This window comes from Aythya ferina (assembly GCF_964211825.1).
Source record: "Aythya ferina genome assembly, chromosome: 1".
NCBI lineage: Eukaryota > Metazoa > Chordata > Aves > Anseriformes > Anatidae > Aythya > Aythya ferina.
In genome coordinates, this window is record NC_140296.1 from 17,081,373 (window position 1) to 17,104,410 (window position 23,038).

General features: G+C 38.1%; 1 protein-coding gene and 1 long non-coding RNA gene across 2 annotated transcripts in view; one reads left to right on the forward strand and one right to left on the reverse strand.

The window, feature by feature from the left end:
• The window catches only part of CWF19L2 (CWF19 like cell cycle control factor 2), a 69,480-nt gene that overhangs the window by 40,323 nt on the left and 6,119 nt on the right, over nt 1–23,038 (reverse strand). The window contains exons 2-10 of the mRNA XM_084507037.1: nt 19,540–19,650; nt 18,711–18,830; nt 17,201–17,308; nt 15,152–15,271; nt 13,574–13,667; nt 12,311–12,426; nt 10,077–10,774; nt 4,291–4,387; nt 1,307–1,396 (exon numbers count right to left, since the gene is read on the reverse strand). Coding sequence (XP_084363163.1) covers nt 1,307–1,396; nt 4,291–4,387; nt 10,077–10,774; nt 12,311–12,426; nt 13,574–13,667; nt 15,152–15,271; nt 17,201–17,308; nt 18,711–18,830; nt 19,540–19,650 — 1,554 coding nt within the window. The remainder of the gene's footprint in view (nt 1–1,306; nt 1,397–4,290; nt 4,388–10,076; nt 10,775–12,310; nt 12,427–13,573; nt 13,668–15,151; nt 15,272–17,200; nt 17,309–18,710; nt 18,831–19,539; nt 19,651–23,038) is intronic.
• LOC311430462 lies at nt 4,398–6,893 on the forward strand. The gene is made up of 2 exons (XR_014688806.1): nt 4,398–4,855; nt 5,790–6,893. It is a non-coding gene; the product is annotated as an uncharacterized lncRNA (long non-coding RNA).

Below are 23,038 nucleotides of genomic sequence, written 5' to 3' on the forward strand. Positions count from 1 at the left end.
AAGTCTATAAGCACAGAAGAGTGCAAAACTGAAGGTGGACAGGCACACAAAAGACACAAGAAAAATCAAATAGAATCGAATAGTTCAGTTGGAAGAGACCTACAAAGATCACCGAGTCCAAATCGTAATTATCTTATAGCATATTCTTGAATAGAAATAATAATTCCTTCAAGGCTTCAGGGCAGCAATCTGGTATGTTGTAGACTTTGCTATACTAGAAATATCTGTAATTCCTCAAAAAGACTCCTTCTGGACTACTTAGACATTTTTCAGATTCCAGTACAAAGATTGACTAAGAGCCATGACAGGCCTAATCAGAAGGATGCAAACATGTTCTTCATAAGTTTAATTTCTCAGTTCCCAAACCCTTGCATTTCTGAACTCAGTGCTTCTGCACATATGGAGAAATCTCCACATTGCACAGCCCCCATCACTTAGTAAAAGCAAAAGCTAGAAGATCAACCACTGCCAGGATGACAAGGGCTAGAATGGCCTCATGCTAAGTATATTTTCACTTTTTTTTTTAATGACTCTCCCTTTAGAAAATTCAAGCAGTATTTACATCTTGTACTTTTGCAATGACCACATGTTGCTAGTTTTAAAAATAATTTAAATCAAAATTAAGATAAAAATCAGAGTACGGTTAAGGCTTAAGGCCGCTCAAAATTGTTATTCGTAACTCATTTTCCAAGGAATGTGTCTTTATAAACTTTTCTGAAGACCACCATAACCTCACCGTCTATTTCCAATTTTAAAACCTGAATATATTTTTCTGTCATTACACTACTCCAGTCTGCCTTTTTTTTTTGTATATGCACAAAAAAAACATGCCTAAGAATTGGTCTGCAGCAAAGCATACAGTTTATCTACACAGAGCCTTGGCAATACTAATTTCTTGTGAATTCAGGGACTGAGACTTAATACTTTAATATGACTGTCATGATGTAGAGGCTAGAGGTCAACCTCCATTTCAATCTGCCTTCTTAATGACAAGCAATATACTAGTCAATAGAAGAGGTCTGGGATTAACTCTTCCTGGAAAAAAATCAGTGGCTATTTGAACTCTGCTGACAACACGTGGATGAATTTTTACTGTTGAACTGGGGTCAAATTAGACAAATCTGTGATGTTCTTGTCCGAGTCTCTTCTCCATCAATGAGGACCACAGCCCATAAATGAAGGTATGGACCCTTCCTTACAAGTCATGCCTTCTAATATTCTTAAGTACATTTCATGTTCTCTATGATTCATCTTCTACTTGCATTAACATTGTATTAACACAACAAAAAATATTTTTTCCCCTTACCTCTCCACCAGACTTTGCTAGAATCTGCTGCTGAGTCTCTCTTAATTTGCGTGCATTGTCAAGTTCCTCTTGAAGTTTTGAAGCTAACTCCTTCAAAAAAAGTGGTATTACTGAATTAGTTGAACCATTTTAAACTTTTAGAAGCCTTTCTATAACAAGTAACTATTCATTTAATTTCTTTACATTTTGATATATTTTTTTAAAACCCTAGTAACAAAAAAGACTAAAGAAAACATCTCAATATAATTCACACAGTTCTTTACCAGAGATAAAACACATATAATCATCCAGAACAGAGGTATCTGAAGTATAGAAACATATATTGTAATAAGAACACCAGAAAAATTATGTTTAAACATTACGGAGTTAACGATAAACGATTTATGTGGCTAAGCACAGATGTTACTTCTATTCTTCTTTTACTATAAGGATATTAGATAAGGAAGCCTGAACACATCAAGTGTATAACACACATACACGCGCATACACACAGAGGAAATAGAGAAACATCTCTCAGAGAATTCTGATAATGCAGTTCTACATTTCTCTACATCACATGTCCAACTTGGCACTTAAAACCTGACACTTTGAGTGTTAAAATGGAGAGGAGATGGAAAATGAGAGTGATACACAGTGCTGAGAAAACTGCGTTTGACACTCCTGCTCTCTTGCCCATCTCTTCATGAAGTAAAAGGCAATTTAGATGCTCTTGGTTTGCCAAAAATTATCAGGTGACAACCTATTGATCTATAAGAAATACAATCATTTATAGTCTGACCATTTTGCCAGTTTCATTGATTGGACTCCAACAATCATGCCAACACTTAGCTCCCCCAGAATTAAGTAATTGGATCAGTGCCATGCAGCGAGTCAGTAACAAAAACAAACTTGGATTTCATTTGTCCCACATGGTCAACCTCGAGCTCCAGCCACTAGGATGTCCTGTTACATAACCATCTGTTCCGATGTGTGGGGTGAACTTGTTTAAAGTTCAAGCTGCATTTTCGATCTGAGCAAACAAAATCCATTAAAATTATTTAAAGAGCAACAAGGCAAAGATTAGTTATTTTATGATTTATATTGTTGGGGTTGTGCTAATTTTTTAATTTTCTAACCTAATTCAGAGTGTACGTGTAGAAAAAAAAATAAATACAAAATTAACAAAATTGTAATGTTGTCTTCTGCTACATGATTTTGGTCAAAACAAAACCATTTAATAATTAAAGAATTACTCTCTCCTCACACACCACCTGTATGTTTATTCAAAAGACTCCTATTCTGTTACTGTCAGGCTAAAAAGAAAGAAAATATACTTCTGCCCAAACTTTCGTCTAGACCATGCTACTGAAGCACAGCAGATGATGAAAAAGTCTCAATTTTTGCTGGTCTTCATGATAGCCTTTGGAAAACTTCACACACACAGACACCCCACACACACACACGTTATAGGAATTAGTGTATAGATAGCTTCAACCATCTTCCCCATGGGAACACAGCGCTATAAAATAACATCTTTGAGTTGCTGGTACTAGTCCATCACAATCCTATGATATAATTACATTCATTCATAAATACACTTTTTCCTCACCAGTGTATTTCTATCCCTACATATTAACTAGAAAAACTACAGATTAAAGCATGGAGGCAAATACTTAAATCATTAAAATTCGTTATGTCTTAGTAGAAAATACACAGCTGTAAGTTAGTTACTTCTAATTCACTTTTGCGATTGATAAGATTTTAAATGGACAGGATTTCAATGAAAAGTGTACTTGTTCAAATTTTATAAAGCTACATACATGAGTTTGTCTAAAGTCTGTGAAAAAGATCCACAAAATAAAATGTTTAAAAATATTTATGAAACAATTTTTCCTATCAAATTTAAATTGTGATAAGGGCTTTGTGGAAGACTAACACTATATCCTAATCCAGCAATAAACGGTATGAAAACCAGCCTAAAACTTCCTACAGAGAATCAGCAACCCTCATGCAATATTAGCCTGATACTTGAATTCATAACATGCCTTGCTTGTTACTTAGTGATGCAGATTTTGGTGCACAGGCTGTTACAAGAGGCAAACAGATGCACTGATAATTAATTAAAAAAAGAAGTCCATAGTGATAAGATTTACTTCTAAAAGTAGTATCCTTTGAGAATCTTCATAAGAAGTCATCAATACTTTAGAGCAGCTACTCAAAGCATTTGTAAAACATACCTTAAAAACTAAGAGTATGACCTTGTTATAACTGAAATTTTCAGGCAGCATTACTGAATGCAAATAACTCAGTATAGCCATCCTTAATGTAATAAAAATGTACTTCCAGAGCTCAGTGTTCAAAAAGAGTAAATTTGTGATCCGTCAGGTTGCTGTCTGAAACGAGCCTTCAAAAGCAACATTAAATGTGCAGCTGTGGATCTCGGCTCCCAGCCTCATGCAGATCAGGCAGGGTAGGCATTTTGCAGTGCTGTCCACAAAACATTACAGTTGTTCCCACTGCAGAGCTGGATGCAATAGTCTATGTGACTCTTCAGTTTCTAAATCCTAACCTAATGTGTTATGCTTATACAGCAGAGCTATGGATCACAAGCATCTTCTTATGACAAAATTAATGAAATAACAAAAAGCTCAAGACACTTTCTGTCATAAACACTGACTGGGAGCTTTGCAGTTTTCACCTGCTCCATGCTTAATAAAAAGACATTAAATCTTACAAAAAAAAAAAAAGAACATCTATTCTGAGATATGCTGCCTTGTATACAAACCTGGCAACCTGATCCCTCTACTCTAGTTTATGAAGCATGGCATTTGAAGAAGTTACATTAAAAGTACTATATTTATTATCTTCAAGTCTTATCTGATCAAAGTTCACAGAACTTCTCAATTGCTTGAATAAACACTTTTGTTGCTGTTTTTGGAGACTAAAGTACTGTTAGCTTCAAAGAAAAATTCCAGTAAAGCATGACAATTTTTCAGAAACATTACCATGTTTCCCATGAGCTCAGCTTTCACAATCCTGGCTCCCAGTCTGTTCATCTCTTCTTCACTAAGCACTCGAGGTGGCTCATCCTTTGATGTATCCCTGTAAAAAAAAACAAAAAACAGCAGCTCTAAACTCATACAAAAACAATGCAGTATTCATCTGTATAATTATTATATACCTACTGTATTGGCATATAAGCTCCAACTGTCAAAATAACCAGTAACAACGTACCATGGAAATGTATCTGCAGTCAGTAGTAGTTACTGCTTACAACACTTCTCTTTTATGAAGAACACTACCAAGGTGTCTGAAACCAAAAAAGCTTAAACAAAGCTTTCACGAGGTATGTTTCATTTTACTTTTGAGGTCATTAAAATGAAAAGCACTGTCTAATGAACACTTTATAAGCATGAAACAATGGTCAAGAGCCACCTGCAGTTATAAGCAAACAAAAAGAAAGGAAAAGATGAGTAGAAAGAGTAACGTAAACCCATCCTGCATCCATCCTTTCTGGCTTTGGGCATGCTCTTTTACTCGTCAGCTCCAGCAAAATCACCCGTTCTGGATGTAGGAATAGAGGGTATTTTGAGCAAGTTTGCTGATGACACCAAACTTGGAGGAGTTGTGGACTCAAATGAGGGCGTAAAGGCCTTGCAGAGGGATCTGGACAGGTTGGAGAGCTGGGCGATCACCAACCGCATGAAGTTCAATAAGAGCAAGTGCCGGGTCCTGCACCTGGGACGGGGAAACCCTGGCTGCATGTACAGACTGGGCGATGAGACACTGGAGAGCAGCCTAGAAGAGAGGGATCTGGGGGTCGTGGTAGACAGCAAGTTGAATATGAGCCAGCAGTGTGCCCTGGCAGCCAGGAGGGCCAATCGTATCCTGGGGTGCATCAAGAACGGCATTGCTAGTAGGTCAAGGGAGGTGATTGTCCCGCTCTACTCTGCGCTGGTGCGGCCTCACCTCGAGTACTGTGTGCAGTTCTGGGCACCACAGTATAAAAAGGACATGAAACTGTTGGAAAGTGTCCAGAGGAGGGCTACGAAGATGGTGAAAGGCCTTGAGGGGAAGACGTACGAGGAACGGCTGAGGTCACTGGGCCTGTTCAGCCTGGAGAAGAGGAGGCTGAGGGGGGACCTCATCACAGTCTACAACTTCCTCGTAAGGGGTTGTCAAGAGGCTGGAGACCTTTTCTCCATTAACACCAGTGACAGGACCCGCGGGAACGGGGTTAAGCTGAGGCAGGGGAAATTTAGGCTGGACATCAGGAAGGGGTTCTTCACAGAGAGGGTGGTTGCACACTGGAACAGGCTCCCCAGGGAAGTGGTCACTGCACCGAGCCTGTCTGAATTTAAGAAGAGATTGGACTGTGAACTTAGGCACATGGTCTGAACTTTTGGGTAGACCTGTGCGGTGTCAAAGAGTTGGACTTGATGATCCTTAAGGGTCCCTTCCAACTCAGGATATTCTATGATTCTATGATTCTATGGTTTCCTAGTTCCTCTATATGCCAAGTAGTCTGCCATCTCAAAGACTATTTCTATGCCCAAATTTATCTACTTACAGCACAATCTTTGTTTATAACAATGTTTTGGCTGATATGGTAGAATTTCCATGGAAAATTAACTGATACCATTTTTAAAACACGAAATCTCCCAGGGAGACTATTGCTAATAGCTTCTTATAATAAATTACACCTCTAAGAATTACTGTAAAAAGGTAAACAAGTTTTGCTCATTTTCTCTAACCTTAGAATAGACTAAAAACAACCAACCCTGAAAATAAAATAGTTAGCAAAAGAGACATAAGAATATAGTTATGATATTGGTCCCTGCTAATAAAATGAAGAGAAACAATTCACTCACTACTCAATATGATTAAATCCTATAAGATTTGAAGAATGGAAGAACTTTGAAGTGATGTTTAACTGCCAGATCTCTCATGGAGAAAGATTACCAAAGTTACTTTTATCTGTTTTGAAGATGTTCAATCCCAGAAGTCAACGAGAATCTTTACATAACTACCAGAAGGAGAATCTAGATGACGTTCTTAATTCTCCTTAACCTGTATTTTCAAAACAAGCCAGAGCACCTCAGTAAAAGGATCAAGAGATAGTTATTACTTTATGTATGTTTTTAAAGCAGCATGAGTGCTTGAATCATCCATCACCTAAAATTTTGAGACTAATGACGTGTTTTTCATCCTGTCTCAGATTTAACTCTGAGGCAGTCACGTTATTAAGTGTGATTTTCAGCAAACGCTAGCTGGATGGACTTCTCCCATAGGGAGATCCCTTGGGCATCCAATCAGCACCTTTAATTAACCTGTGTCATAACTGTCCAAAACACTTTGATTTATAGGTTGAAGAAACTCCCCGTGTTTTAGAAGCAATAAAACCTAAAAGGTACATCGTCAGTGTGAGAGATGAGGAATTGAACCAGCAACACCTATTAATTCAAGTCTTCGAGTCAGTGAAGTTTACTTTTGGAGACTGACTGAACAACCCTGGAAGCGTACATGTACTACAACCCTTACAACTTTAGGAGGAGGAAGAAGAAAGTGGCAGCTGATAAATTGTTCCCCAAACTAACTGCCCCCAATAGCCAACCCTGAAAAATTGCAAGAGACAGAACAAAACACAGCTCTTCACTGAAGGGAGCAGGAACACAGGTCAGATGCTGTCTCAAACACAGCAAGATGAGGCACACAGGGAGCTGAGAGTCAGCTGAAAGGAGCTTGAAAATAAGTCAATAAGCAAAACTCCACTGTTTTCCAGACCTAAGAAATTTTCACTTTACTAATAAATCAGCTTGGTAATCAAATTGGTTAAGAAATAGAATTACGATATAAAAGCAGATGCACAATTGGGTTTAACAGTACTAAAACAGAAAACATGCAAAAGAAAGTATCAGCTAAATAGCTTCTATGCTTAATTCTCTTCTGTGAAAGAAAGAAGAAAATTACCTCAAGTTACCTTTTCTATCATAACAATTTAATTCAATGTACTTGAACAAGCAAACCACTTCCGTACACAGTCTAGTTTCCCAAATTTTCCATTCTGCCCAGCTACAATTAGCATTGCACTTACTACACGTGGTAACCAAAAGGTAGAAGGTGCAGCTTTTGTACTTGTCATACAAAGAAGAGAGTCACCATTACTTAACAAAATACAAAAAATATGATTGTAAAACAGTAGTTGCTTGTTTTGAGACAAAAATCAAGTGACTGGGGTGCCCAGAGCCAGGATGAGAGGCAATGGGCACAAACTGGAACACAGGAGGTTTGGGGATTCTGTGACAGTATCACTAACTACTACTTGTTCTTTACATACTGTACTGGGTCTGGCAAGGATGGAGTTTATGCTCCTCATAGCAGCCCGTATGGTGCTGTGTTTTACACCAGTAACTAAAACAGGGTTGGTAGCACACCAATGTCTTGGCAATTGCTGCACGTACAAAGACAACAGTCCCCCGGCCCCACAGGAACTGAAAATCCATGGAGCAAATCAGAACAGATGCAGGGTCTTCACAAGGTCTCTCTCACTATCTGTGCTCTGGATGATCACCAGAACTCTCTTGTTGTTAATTGCTCATCATTGTCAAAAGGTGCACTGGATGTCAGAACTTGTATTTGACACCAGCTGTATGGCAGAGGTGTTAGATCTTGCTTTCTCCCTTTCCTTTCTTCCATGACAAAAAGAGATAAGGAGGGTAGACTTTCTAAAGGACTGTATGACATTTACACAGAGTATTTGCTGCTAATCAGTGAAACATTAACAAGGTACAAGTTTCATATCTGTATAAAAAAGGGTACGAATTAAGACAAAAGGTAAAAACCTAACCACAAATAATTGTGCTTTTTTTTGTTTTTTTTTTTTTTTTTTAAATCTGTGCACAAAAGCACCTATGGATCACTGCTCCTTAACACGTTTTTATTTTCCCCAGGCATACAGCTCTGAGTATATTTTCATTTTCATGCAGTCTGTGCCTGAACTGCAGTGCAGATGCACTTTGTGCTCTTCCAGCTCCTGATAGCACCATCCCTCCCTTACACAAACACCAAGGCTCCTTTATGGAAGGCAAAACAGACGGAAGACAAGTGTGGACCATGCAGATCTGGCACTTGAATGAAGTCATGAACAAAGCACGACTCAGGAACTAAGCAAGTCTCACAGGTTCCAGCTGAGATAGGCCATAAATCATTCTAACCAGAAGTTTACAAACTGCACGTTAGTGGTAAGCCCCAGGCACTTCAGGGCAATAAATACTTCGGCAGTATCTGGAAAAACAAAAAGGATCGCTGGATTCGACCATCTAAACGTCTCGTACACTGCAGATGTAATGCTACCAGGTACTATTCTCAGAGTAACTAAAATGAAGATATATTTCTCATTTTCCATCGAAGGGAAATACTAAAACAAAACAAAAACAAACAAAAAAAGCATGACAAATACGAATGGGATTTCCCATAGTGTATGCAAACTGCTCGTAGCAGTATTGGGAACAACTCCTGCCACAATGCATACTCAAACTCATGTTTAGAAAATAACAATATACTATACATCATGCAATCTCTCTTCCTGCTGTGAAAGAAAATGTAAATTTCATTAGCTCCCTTCAAGGTAGAAAACGTGGTAAGTAAAATCTAGAAAAACTACCCAACCTGTGCAATACAAAGAACCGTGTAGACACAGCCACCTGTTTCTGGTTGGCCACGTGGTATGATTTAATGCACATTTTTCCTTTGCAAAGATATAACGGGGTATCTGAAAGTACTATGTGTAGGAACAGTTGTAAGTAAAATAAATAATTTTAAGGTATTGCCTTGTTATTAGACTCCAACAATTACACATTAAATATAAATTCATGATGTCACTTAATTTTTTTACACAAATAAGTGACAGGTGGTTATGAGAAACAAGGAATTAATACCTGATTGCATTTCATCAACTGCTATTTCCAACTAAATCATATCAGCCACCTTACATACTCAGGCCAAGAATAATTAATCGTCCAGTTTTCCCAAGCAGTTAAAGTCTATGTGCCAGCATAACACCACCCTGACTCAAACGCTTTTGCACATGCTTACCTACTATCAGGAAGATCTGAAGGAAACCATTCACAGTAATTACCACACTACTCCTACCACTGGAAGAGCCAGCAAGCTGGTAATAATGGAGAACAGGTGGCTTTGAATGGAGTAACAGCTTGGTTGTCTGCAGCTGATGTTTCTGACCACCCCTCCTTACTACTCTCCATTGTCTCTCAGTAAAGCAAGTCAGGCAGACTGAAATTCCCAGCACATTAATTTTGCATTTTCCTTCCCGTTCCTGCTCATTTTTTTTCTCATTTACAGAAAATACACTTTTCTAATCAGTACCTTCTACTATTTTTCATATGCTGTTAACTTACCTTATAAGCTATCTCACAAGTGGCAAATCTATCCCTTGCTGCAATAATTATGTCAGCTGCTACTCAGCATTTCCTAATATTTAATCTTTGTCTTCCCTAAATTAAACAACAGATGAAGCATGTATTGTTTTTGTTTTGTTTGTTTGTTTGTTTGGGGCAGGGGAAGTGCTAGGAAGCCAATTTCACTGCAGTGTGCACCAACTTTATAAAGACGCTGCAGAATAATCCATCACTGGCAGTTCTCAAACATGCTGAGGAGACAGAAGTAGGGGTGTTCATTACTTCTAAACAGATCCCAAAAAGCTAACCAAAGAGATCTGACCATATAACTAATACTACACAAAGTCAACACAGTTTTAGGTGTAGTAAAATACCTGGAACATGATGTTTTAGTTTCAGATGATGTTTGTTTCTTCTCAGAGGTATCAGCTTGATACTCCTTTTGTGATTTCTCTTTTTCATCACTTGGAGTTCTTTCACCATCAATTTTTGCCACAGCATCTGATGACTTCTGATCAGATACTAATTGTTCATTGCTGTCTTGTGTGTGTGTTTTTGTCCACAATGCAGTATCCTCACTAGGTTTTTGAAAACGACTGTTCAAAGAGCTATGAGCATGCAGTTTTGAAGAGGACTGCTGTGGCTTGTAGTCCTTTGGTGCACTGTAAGACGACAAATCATCTTCAGAGGGTTTCAGAAATTTGTGTTTTATGTCACTTAGAGAGAGACTCTTTCCTTGACTTTGTTTTTCATCCCTGTGTTTTTCAGCTTTGGAGCTGTAACCTCCCAGTTCTGAGTCTCTGCTACTGTGTCCACGTTTTTGGTCTTCTCTTGATCCATCTCTTTTGTAACCTCTGTCTTCTTGCATCCATCCCTTGTCATACCTCTCTCTCTTATGTCTCCCAAACGTGTTCCTATCATCTTCATGTTGTGTAGTGCTTTTCATAGGCTGTTCTTTCTTTTCACTTTCTGAATAATCAGTTTTCTTCCATCTATCACCTCTATAATAATTTTCCTTTTTCGACGCAACTTTTTCAGCTGCTTCTAACCGTGACTGAAATGCCTCCATTGACTGCAAGAAAGAAGAAAAACGTCATACTGCTTTTAAGATCATAGGGTATTGTAAAACTCTCTAAGAAGTATTACAAGAAAGGCACCATTCTGTGAAAATGAGTCACTGTGCAGAGCTATGAGCCATGGAGTGGAAAGGAAGACTAATACAAAAAAGAGAATTTATAGTCTAGTGTCTGAGGTGCTCTGTTGGGATGGCATTTTGATCCCTTCTCGTAGACTATTTCTAACTTCCATTTGGTGACTCTATAGTAAAGTGCTGAAGCACTCCCGGAAACAGGAGCCAAAGCCCCAGAACTGTCTCCTCCTGGTAACTTGGAGATGAGGTGCTTAAGCTAGAAGAAAAGTTTCCTCTTTTTCGCTCATGAACTTCACACTTCGGCTCACCAGATGCGCACTTTCTATAGAACCAACGATGCTCCCACTAAACCACTTTATGATCCAGTTAAATTCTTAAAAACACAGGCGAGCAGGTCCAAAATATTTAGCTTGAAGCAGGCTCTAAAGCTCAGTCTCTAGCTTTCTGGACAAGAACTCTATCCATTAAGCAATTATACAAAATGTGGACTGTTCCTCTTCCCTCTTTTGAGCTGAATTAAATGCCACCAATTACAGGATTTTGCTCAAAACATTGCATGCTGAGGTACATCAGGGAAGAATCTCTTTCAATCACTACCCTGGTACTGCAGCAGCTAGAACATTCAGGTTGTTTTTACCTAGTTTCTTGAAAAAGACTCTTAAATATAATATTCTTTAGAATCACTCATACCAACAAATTTCCACCAGTGCTGACCCTGTTTGTTTTATCATTCATATCATATGAAGTCATACATACTGTCTTATCCAAGACTTCCGCAATAAAGCCTACCTAACCAAAAAATAAAAAAAATAAAAAAATAAAAAAATAAAAATAAAAACCACCACCACAGAAAATTCAAATATATCACTATGGCTAACACATACTGAACTCCCCACACCATTGACCAACGCTTTTGAGGTCCATATTTCAATATGCAGGGGGACAGGCCTTAAAGAGTTAATGATGTTATGGTAGACAGTCATCTAAATTCATTTTTAAACACTTCAGATGCAAGCACCGTTCTCAATACATCTGGACGGAGTAGATCACAAGTAGTGAGAAGATTCATATCTGGTAAAATTTGACAAAGTTCTCTGAATTATATTGGCATTGCTATTATCCACAAACTGTATGTGCATGAGAAAAACATATTTCCTAACAAACATAATTTTGAAAGTACTCCGGTACTTTGTAACTCAGATCATTTGATCTTCCCAATATAGGAGATAAGTATTTTAATATATCCTACAGAAAATCTTGATATTTAACAAAAGAGATACAAAATTAAGTTGAGTACCATTAAACTGTTCATCACTTGAGAGAAGCTCCGAAGGCTGCTTTCTCCTGCTTCTTTCCTGTGTCTGACACTGCTCATTACGTACATATGCCTTCATATGAAAGCAACCTTTTCAAAGCATCTACTAATATGAAAAAATAATAATAATTAAAGAATCTTACCCCATATCTCTCAGCTACAATTTCCTCAACATTTCGTTTCTCTCTCTCAGCCTGTTCCTTCATCCTTTGATAAGATTTTCGTAACCAACTTAATCCAGCATCTTCTACCACCGTAACTAAAATATAAAACAATGAGAGGTTTTGTATTTCAGTAGTCACTTCTACTTAACAAATGTGCGTGACTTTAAACCTTCACTGGAAGTTACTGTAAAAACTGAAAGGATGCAGAAGAAATATAGAAGGAATATAGTAATGAAATTACATGTTTTTATAAGTCCATGCTGGATGTACCTCAGTCATATTTATGATTTAATTTAAGCTTCTACATTTTGTCATAGAACACAACATACACCTTCCATGACAGGAGGAGCACAAGAGAATTTTTGGCATTTTTTGTTTTTATGTTTTGTTTTGTTGTTTTTTTTTTTTTTTTACTCAAGTTAAAAAAGCTTCTCATGGTCTTCACCTTCTGTGCCCATTCTTTGGCCCACTCTTCTGTACAAACAAGTGCATTTTCCTTCTCATAAAATTAACAAGTAACCTGCTGTTTTTCATTTGAGAAGATAGCACAGGTCTTAACACTCAGGACACATACTCACCGATGCTTTTATAGATCGCTGATCTCTGCTACTCTTAAAAGTGGGCACGAGCCTAATGGTTTGCAGGACAGACTGCCCACAGGGAAAGGTTCCCAAAGAGAAATGTCAGGGACGCTATTGTTCCCTGTCGACAGAATACAAGGACCCTTCTTATCACAGAATAAGTGTTTCATGACATTATGAAAAACATTTTTCTAGATGGTCTTACTGGAAATAGACAGGATAACCCAAGAGTAAGGAAAGAAGGTTACAGAAATAATATTTTTCACAAATTGCATCTGTAATGTACTTCATTTTAATGTGACTCAGACTTCTGTAGTTGAGTATCTTAAAACTATAATTTGTATAACGGAATGAAAGGAACCAAATGAGATGACAAAAATTTATCTTGTCTTGGTTAAATGATGCTCCTTTCTTTTAATTAGTTCAAAATTGAGAATTTCTATGAAGATGCTGAAGGTTAAACCACTCAAGATTCAAAACCAGTGAGGATAAGCTCTGCAAAACAATATGATATTAACCCAATATTCATTACTGAATTTTATTTTATATTCTACTTTATTCATAATCCTACTACATCAACATTAGCGGTAACTTAGCTAGCAACCCAGAGACCACAGAGCTTATATAGAAATTTAAGATCATTAATGAAGTTGCTATTTACCTTTTTTAACTGAAGCTGATTCACCTTCCGTCGGTGGCAGACCTGTACCACCGTCTTTCCAATAGGGGTTGAGTTCTCTCTCAGAAAGCATAGCCTAAAAAAGAAAGAATTTGAATGTGTGTATAGCATATGGTTTGTATTTTCGAGAATATCTGATAAATTTTGTGACGCTTCTGTGGGCATAGAACAGCTTAGTCATAACTTGTGCTGGCTAAAGAAAGGTAGAAATAAACATGGCTCTCCACCCTGAATAAAAGCTCTCAAAGACATGCTTACTTGGCACCTATGTTACACAGAAGTTTTTCTGTTCAGCTTCACTGCCTGTGTAGCAGTAATGTGCACTTGTGTCTGAAGGAGGGATATAAGGGCTCTTAGTTTTGCCTCAAGTTCTTGTTTTTCTTTCTCAAACTAGATTGTTTATTGTGATTCTGTCAGCTGACTGCTATGGAAACAGGCAAAAAAGTCCACGGGAGAAGAGTCTGAATAGGCAATTCCTGCACCAATAAAATATTAAGTTTGTCTGTATTGTATTTCAACTCATCACCACCACCAGCATGCTATATATACCTGTTGCACATATTGTTTTGGGGAAATACACCACATGCATTGTGGTGTAGAAAACACAAAAGTATAAACCTGCATGGAAAGCAAGTAGTTCGGTGGGAGTGGATATAAAAGTCATATTCTTCCAGGATCAGAAGAAGCACATATAAACTGTCATTAACCATATAATACATGCTGACATTCTGGTAATGGTCCTTCAAGGGGTCATAAAAAACGTTCAGCAAAATATGACCTCAAAAAAAAAAAAAAAAAAAAAAAGATTAATCCCTGTTCAAAACACGATAACTAAAGTGCCATGGCACACAAGAACAGTACTCCAGGTCAGTCTAGTTCTTAACAACACAACTGGAAAACCTAACAGTACCAAAATGCTGTGATCAGCCACTATGTTTTCAGAACAGACCACACTGCATTTATAGAGCTGAATGAACAAATGAAGCAGCTAACAACTGTATGTAAATAGAACCAATTTAATAACTGCAATGCCTTCCCCAACTGTGCATCAACACATGGGAGGTTCAGAGTGCAGCTACTGCATGAAAGGCACAGCAACTGTTCTGAATTATTTCTTAATGAAAAAACAGCCTCAACACCTTATGCTTTAACACAGAAACTTAGGTGAGCTTTTATCACACAAAACAACAGTGCACCTTTCACACACAACATGGGGAAGAACTGACCAACAGTCTGTAACTAAACAAAATATTTCAGAAGCACTTCAAACATTACAGAACTTAGTACTTCCTAAGTTCTTACAGAACTTAGTACTTACTGGCTTTCTTCTTACCCATAAGACAACTAAGGACTTTTCTCCACAAGGTAAGCCTGCTGTATGAATCCTTCCCATCCCAGACAGAAAAAAATATCTCATCAATTTAATAGAATCACTATCATACAGAATATCAGGCATTAATTTAAATAACTTAATAACATAGAAACCTATGTATTTGAACTAATTCATTATACAAAATGTAGTAAAAACGTAGAAAATATTGGTATATTAATTCCTCCTACCTGCTCAATTTCTTGAGCTTTCTGTCGTTTCAGTATTTTTTCTTTCTCTCTTTCACTTTTGCATGATGCTAGTGGCACAGTTTTCAAAGATGCGAAGTCTAAATTCATCCATTCGTCTCTCTTAACAAAAAAAAAAAAAAAGTAGTAAGTAGTAGTAAAGTAAAAGTACCTAATACACAAAAGAATCAGTGTTTGTACTTCCACAAAAAAAATAAATCCAACCAGCGCAACTAATATCAAAAGCTACAGACAGTAAACAACATAGGTTTTACTAATATATATGAAATATTTTGATGAAAAGCAAATGTGATTTTAACAACTTCAGTCTTTTAATATTCATGTATTCAAGCATGACTTCATATCTTTCTGTAATTGGAAATAACTCTTCCCAATTTATGACACTATGCAAACCATATAGACAGCTTATTTTTTGCTTAAATAAACTCTGTACATCTAGACCAGTTCCCTTTCCATCATTATAGAATTTCATTTTGCTGCTTTTGTCTTCATAAACTCCTACATCTCTTCAAGCATATACAAAGCCTACCATCAGTCACTGAGCATAGTTCATACCTGGGATATCTAGGCACCTAACAGCACCCTCAAATTAAACAGCTGTTCATCTAAATTCTGTGAACTGTACCCACAATAGCAGGTAGGTGCATTTACAAAATCTAAGCCAGATTGAGGGCATTTTAAAAATAAGGACTACTGTCTATAGAACAGCAGCATATAAACAACCTACCCAAATTTCAAGCACTTCTTTATACACACAAAACTTCAAGTCTCAAAAGAAAGCAGTGACATACACATTATTAACAACTACTATGCAAAAATAAGTGTTTGAAACACTTCTATGTACACTATAGCAATTATAACGATAAGTCTACACCTATTTTGAAACATGTCCTTGTAGATGCATCTTCATGTCTCTTCATTAAAGTTCAAGTCTGAGTTGTCAATCGGAACAGATGTTGTATGGTACTATTTCTCCATTGCTCAGAAATGGTATTACATTGCTGTGCTGGGCTCCATCACCCACCCAGCACAGCAGTGCTGCCTGGTGCTCAGAGGGAGCCTCCTGGGTGCCCGGCTGTGCCCGTGGCCTCCTGTCCTGGCACTGGGCACCACTGAGCAGAGCCTGGCTCCAAATGCTTCCATATATATGAAATGGGTTTACATGCTCCAAAAATGTTCCATGAAGTGATCCAAAACACAAAAGGTAGGAATGACATGGAAATTCACTCCTCACTCAGAAGTAGACATACCCAGAATGAACAGGGCAAGTCACTTTATATGAGAAATACCTGGCAAAAATAGTGGCTTTGCAGTATAAATTACCATGACATACTTAAGGATTTACATTTTGTTACTATATCATTTTAAAAAAATGATTCAGAGATCCTTTTTATTTCTCTTAACAACATACGCAACTGCAGAATGAGAAACAAGAATAGAATTAGACACTAAACGCAAAATCATCATTTTCACACAACTGAAAACATCATGACACCACATTTATGCAGCTAAGATTACAACAGTTCAACTCTGTTAACGAGCATAAACAGTGCTTACTGGGTACAGAATTCAGCTAGGGAAATCAAGAGGCCTTGATTCCATTATTATTGGTGGTGAAAAGTTCTGCATTTCCCTTCCTTATATCTGTATCACTGTAATTACTGTAGAAGCAAGAATTCGTTCAACTGTAGAACAGAGACCTAAATTATGTAGAAAAAGTTGCGTCTCTAGTCAATACCTTTGAGTTGACTTTTTTGAGAAGATCAGGCCACGTCCCTAGGGCTTGAAAACTGGATGAAAAGAACTGGTACTAGACAACTGCAAGTGTTGCACCTTGTTAAATACTATGTAACTATTAGGTAGAGAAGTCTTCCATTGAATGAAATGTAACATTTACCCAGATAAACACAGACATTTGTCTATCAGATAGTTTTTGTTCAATACACTGCAAAAGAACTGTAAAGAAACCTAAGCACGTTTCACATTTGGTCATGCTGAATCCACTTCTGGAATAGTTATCAGACTGCTCACCTGCAAGGAGGGTCCTTTCACAGCATCTGATTCCTTGTTGACCTTCCAAGCCTTTTCTGTGTTATCTGACTGTGACACATTTGATTCAACCCATTCAACTGAAGAATCCTAAATACAGAATTTAATATAAAGAAGAAGAGTATCTTAAGATACAATGATAAAATTTATGATACTTACCAAGTATATAACTAGCCAAATTTGATGCTGATTGCTAAGCATTACTAATGTAATACTGTTTATTATTTTAAAATATTGATAATAAAAATGTAATCTTGATAGTCCCACAAGGAAATTGTTCCCTTACAATCAAAGCATACTGCTAGACTTCATGAGTATGTATGTGTGTAACACAAGTTCAGACCAGCAGTTGACTAGCAGCATAATGCTACTAAAGTTAAAACCATCAAAAAAAATTCAATAACAAATGTTTTCACGGCATTACGAAAGCAAAATTAAAGAAGTCTATGTTCATTAATATGTTTTATTATAAAAAAGTAAACCAGTAACACAGGTAAATCTAAACCAGTAATCTAAAGCTCTTTACATGCTATCTTCTCCCATTTTCCCACCTGACCACCTACGCTTGCAAACTATGCACTGCGATTTTACACTTGAAGCAAAGAGCGCTTCATTGAATAGCATTTCTTTGCTATTCATATGAACCTGTTATCTAAATAAGAGACTCTGGATCAAAGGAACCGGGATTGTGCTGTATCCTGGGACTCACTGATGTGATCTGAGCAATTTTGATGACTCCCACTGTAAACATGGGACATTTGTGGCTTACTTCCCATACTTAAAGCATAGTTGAATTCTGATTGCCTGTCCCAGGAAAATAAATCTCCTCACACTGCACATTCATTCACTCAGTAAATTTTTCATATCTGAAAAGATAAATCTTTTTCAGATTCTCTGAAAAGAACAATTACACTGCTAATGGACTTGCACCAAACCACCGGGAGGGATGTTTTACACAACGTGGCCAGAAAGCAGCACCCTGATTTGTAATGCAGTCTCTGTGCTGTTTTGCCAGATGTAAAATCTGTACTGACTACAGACGCAAATGCACAAGCCTAAGCCTTCCTTTAGAAAAGTGTACAACTCCCAGCTGAATATCTATGGAAAAAGGCAGCAGTAATTCATGCTTAAAATCAAAGTCAAACATGCAATTTTAGACACATTGTTTTATCACATACCATCGACTGCAGAGAATTATGAATTTTTCTACTCTATCCTAGAAGTCACCAAAAATCAAGATTTTTTCCCCACATTTTCTCTGCTGAAAAACTGTAAATTTATTTCCTAATAAGTGAATTGAACATTTTAAAGTTCTGAGGCACTCACATCATCTTCTGAATTGATTCAATACTTGCTATATTAAAGAGAGAAACTTTGCCACAGTTTTTCGCAATAGTCAGTCTTAGTATTATTAACTATGTGTACCCATGAAGAATAAAATGGTGCAGGTTTTTAAAATATCATTTGAAGCACTTTAAAGTTTGTTACTTACTGAAGAGCTATCACTGAAGTCATCCTTCTTTTCAGATTTATGTTTTTTACTTTTCTTCTTTTCTTTCTTAGATTTTTTTGAATGCTTATCCTTTTTCTTTTTTTTCTGCACAGAATGTTCCTACAAGTAAATGTTTGTAAATGAGATTCAGTAAACCAAGTCACCCACACACGAGCGGAACAATCACAACTTACTTACCAAACCGTACTGAGAAAGGTAAAACACATGGCTGGTCATAGCTACATTTTACTTCTAATACCCTCCCCCCTCTTCACCTTGGGGTGGAGGGGAGCAGGAGGAATATGCTATGCCTCACACCCATAACCAGCTCCCCACCCAGCAGTACCTTTTTCACTGGAACTAAGGCACTACAATTCCACACAGAAGACCATCTACATTATGTTTGTTTCAGTCAAATCTATTTCCTCAGAAATGACTTCAATAACACGTGCCCTTTGTTGAAGCACCTGTACAAGTTTCTAAACCAATACTTAAGGTTGTGATATCTGGTGGTTCCATTACAGCTTCTCCTGTGAATTACCACACACGGACTTAATACCAAGCCTTGTGTCCTCCAGAATTCTTCTCTATTCTTGTCTGGTAGGGCTTGCTCATCTGCATGTGGTAGAAATTAAAGCTGGAACTGAATGACTAGGTTTTTTTCCTCGAAGTGAAAGATTATTTCCACTTAAAATAACCTAAATTTGAAGCATAAGGAATTCAGAAACTGGAAGGTTTTCTCTATCACCTTAAAGCCCTCAAAGCTTCCTGTTCATGTGGACATGCTGCAGAGCCAACAACACAATTCAATGACGTACAGTTGCATCACCTTTTCCAGTTGTTCCACACGTTCATTCACTTCAGGAAGCATCCACGTATCTTCACCTCGCAGATGTTTTTTCAGCTTGCGCCTCTCCTCCTTCTCATAATTAATTTTGGCCTAAGACAAACAGAGAAGAAAGATAACCAAATGGAGTTAATAGCATTAAGTACAGACACCTTTGTAAGCCACGTCGACACAATCACACACCATTTTAAGGGCTGTACTTGAGAACTTCTCCTTTCAGAGGACAGCAATAAAAATACTTTAGGATTATGTTTTAGCTGAGTTTCCCATTTGGCATATTATGCACACTCCTTCCTCAAGTTACAGCTTTGCAGCTCCTCTAGCACTGATTTCCTTCTATCACACTCAGTAAGTGATGCAACGACATTCAACTTCCATTCTTAATTCAGTGAAATCTCCTGTTCTTACAGCCCTCGTGAACTGCATACTATATGTATACAATACACTGGACTTACCTTCTGATTTTCTACTTCAAAAAATTAGCTGGGCAATTACACCACTGCCAAGCACAGCTCACTCTCTATTAATTTTAGAAGTAACCGCTAGCAAGTCTATCTTTGTGCACATTCAACCTTAGAAGTATCTCGGCCAGGTGCAAAATTTGGATTACAGAAGTGCAGGCTCTCAAGAAGCATGGAAGTACTGGCATTGTGGGCTGCCAAATGTTCTACCCCTTCTGGTTATGGAGAGAAAAATGGGAATATTTTTATTACTACTTCTGAAAAATTAATAATCACTGTAGCTTCAACTCCTGTAAAGGATTCCTGAAAACTATGTGAATAAAATAAGGACCTTTCCAGCCACTGAAGTTTCCTCTGTTGCATTCAACACAAGCCTGGTTTTCACAAACAAGTTCCTTCTAACATGATTAGTCATTATGAAAACTCTTTATCCCAAAATGCAATCATCACACTTGGTTAAGCAGGAAAAACTTTAAATTATTACAACTTGACTTCTGCACTGTCTTCAACTGCTTGAGATAAACCATGCGAGTTTTACTGAAGTCAAAGCAAAAGCTGAAAGCAGAATTTGGTTTTCTTCCTGAGTTGCTGAGTTTACCAGACAGCCTTTGCAATGGTAAACCAGGGGACTGCACACAGGAAGAGTGACAATGTTACATAGTGGGAAGCGACTGTGTCCTTTCACACATTACAAAAGTATCAAACCACAAAATCATTCTCCTGATCCTTTCCTGTTTCCTCTTCAAGTCTTCCTCCTGAGCATCATTCGCTGTTCTCCTTCCTGTATTTACTCCCCCAGCACCCTCCCAAGCCCACCTCTGCTTCACATTTCAGACATTTTCTTCTTAATTTGGAGCTGGAGAGGGGCTCCCTATCAATTAGGGCTCTCATTTATTTGTTGTTGTTTTTGTTTTTGTTTTTTGTTTTCCTGTGATTCAGGCTCATGCCCTCCTCTGTAATAAAAAGCATATTTTAAATGAAATTACTATTTTCCTCATGTTGCAAAATTTACAACTATACCTTGAGTTACGTGAAGCTAATGTTACAAATAAGGTACAAAGGAAACTTTTATCCTTCTGATTAGGTCTACAAATAAGAAAAAAAAACACAGGCAGTATTTATGCAAAGGAGATACGTGATCCTAATAAAAGTGGCTGATCACAGCTTTGGCTGAAGTGCACAAATCCATATTCAGGGCACAGAGAGACTTGAGATCGGGAGACAGCGGTCTGCAGCTTAATGCTGAATTCTGGCTGGAACAGGCTTGCGTGAGATGAGTCTGTGGCGGCAATGCCACCGGACTGCTAAAAAGCGGAAGGCGCAAAAGCAGCAGCCTGAAGTTGGTTCTCCTTACACGAAGATACTACAGAAGATTTGTAACAATATCCTAACTAAAAACAAATGAGAAAGCTGCGTAGCCATTTAGAAAGACTCCAGAAGTTACATTTTCACATGAATTATCAATTTAACACCCAGCAAGAAAGGCAGAAGCAACAACCTCTGGTCCTTCCAATCGCTAAAAACTATTTACCTCCCTCTACCATCACATTACAATATTTATTTTTATAGCTGGTGAATGTTTTTCCCTCACAGCACACCCCTAATTATTTAAAGTGTCACCAGGGAGGAGGAGGAGATTTGTCTGCATTACTTTATTAGCTCCAAACGTCCTTCCTATTCCACTTGCCTTTTATAATCAATCACACAGGGCTTACTAGCATCCATCTATTTTTTCTTCCTTTTCTACATTTTATAATTAAGTCTGCTGTCAGCCTTATTCTATGCTACGAAGGCCAACTAATAGTTTCACAGCTCCCAACCCACAGCAATTCAAGCCTTTATTTCAAATGGAAGTTCATTAATACAACTCATCCTTTCACCCTTACAGACAAGCACTTAACATTTGGTACATTTTAAGTTGCCACCAACATTTGTGAGCTTCCTTCTGGGGGCTGGAACTCAATGATCTTTAAGGCCCCTTCCAACCCAAACCATTTTATGATTCTCCATAAATAGAGGATGTCTCATTTCTGAAATAACTCTGCTGCCAAGTAATGAATTAATTCTGCAAGTGGCAGAGCACACCAAACACAGAGGACCACTAAAAGCAACTAGCAACTTCTGTGGTACCCTAATAAAGTTGCTCGGTCCCATTCGAGGCAGACACGAGGTGAAGTCTAACGCTGGCAAAGCTCTCTGTGAGGTCTGTTGGTGTCACATAAGCAATCACTTCAGAGCACTAGGTTAGTACTGCTTGCCACGGCAGCACAGCAAACTCTTTACAGCCTTTACCACACACAGGCCAAAGGATCTTGGATTTCACAGTCCCATCTGAGAGAGGAAGGAAATCAAGCTCAGGGAAATTGCTTTCCAGTCTCATTACAGAGCTGAGGCAGGTCATGAGTCCCGGCCTGCAGGGCCACTAACCACAGTAATTGCTGCGTGAAGTAAAAATCCTGTTCCCAACAGCTTGTAAAGCACAAAACACCAAAAGCTGCAAAAATGACAGCACATCACTGTAGGATCTAGCAGAAAGGATCAAACACCCTGCCAGTGGGCAGAATCCACAGGTCCCCAATAATTAGAGGTTGCTACAGGACAGTACCTCACAGATGTCCAGAAGTGGGCATGCCTCACCTAGGGCTCACTCCCTCTGCAGCACACCAAAACCTTGACCACCAACACTCTTTCCCGACTCCATTTACCATTTCAGCTCTCACCAAGGCCACTGAAAGTCCTCCACTCTCCACATCACGACAGAGACCATGCAGTTTCCCACCTTCAAGTGTGGCCACCCTCTGGCATTTCAGGGTAAGATGATCACCACCACCACCCAACAGTTAACTTCTTCATTCAAAAGGAAGAAAACAATCACTTTTCCTCCAAGTAACAATCAGAAGTTGTTCCGCAGCACATCACCAGATCAGTACAGCATGACAGAGACAAGTGACAAAGAAGCCAAGCTGCTCTCAGGGCCAGCTGCCGTGGAAGGGCAAGGCTCCACTCCCACTCCACTCCAT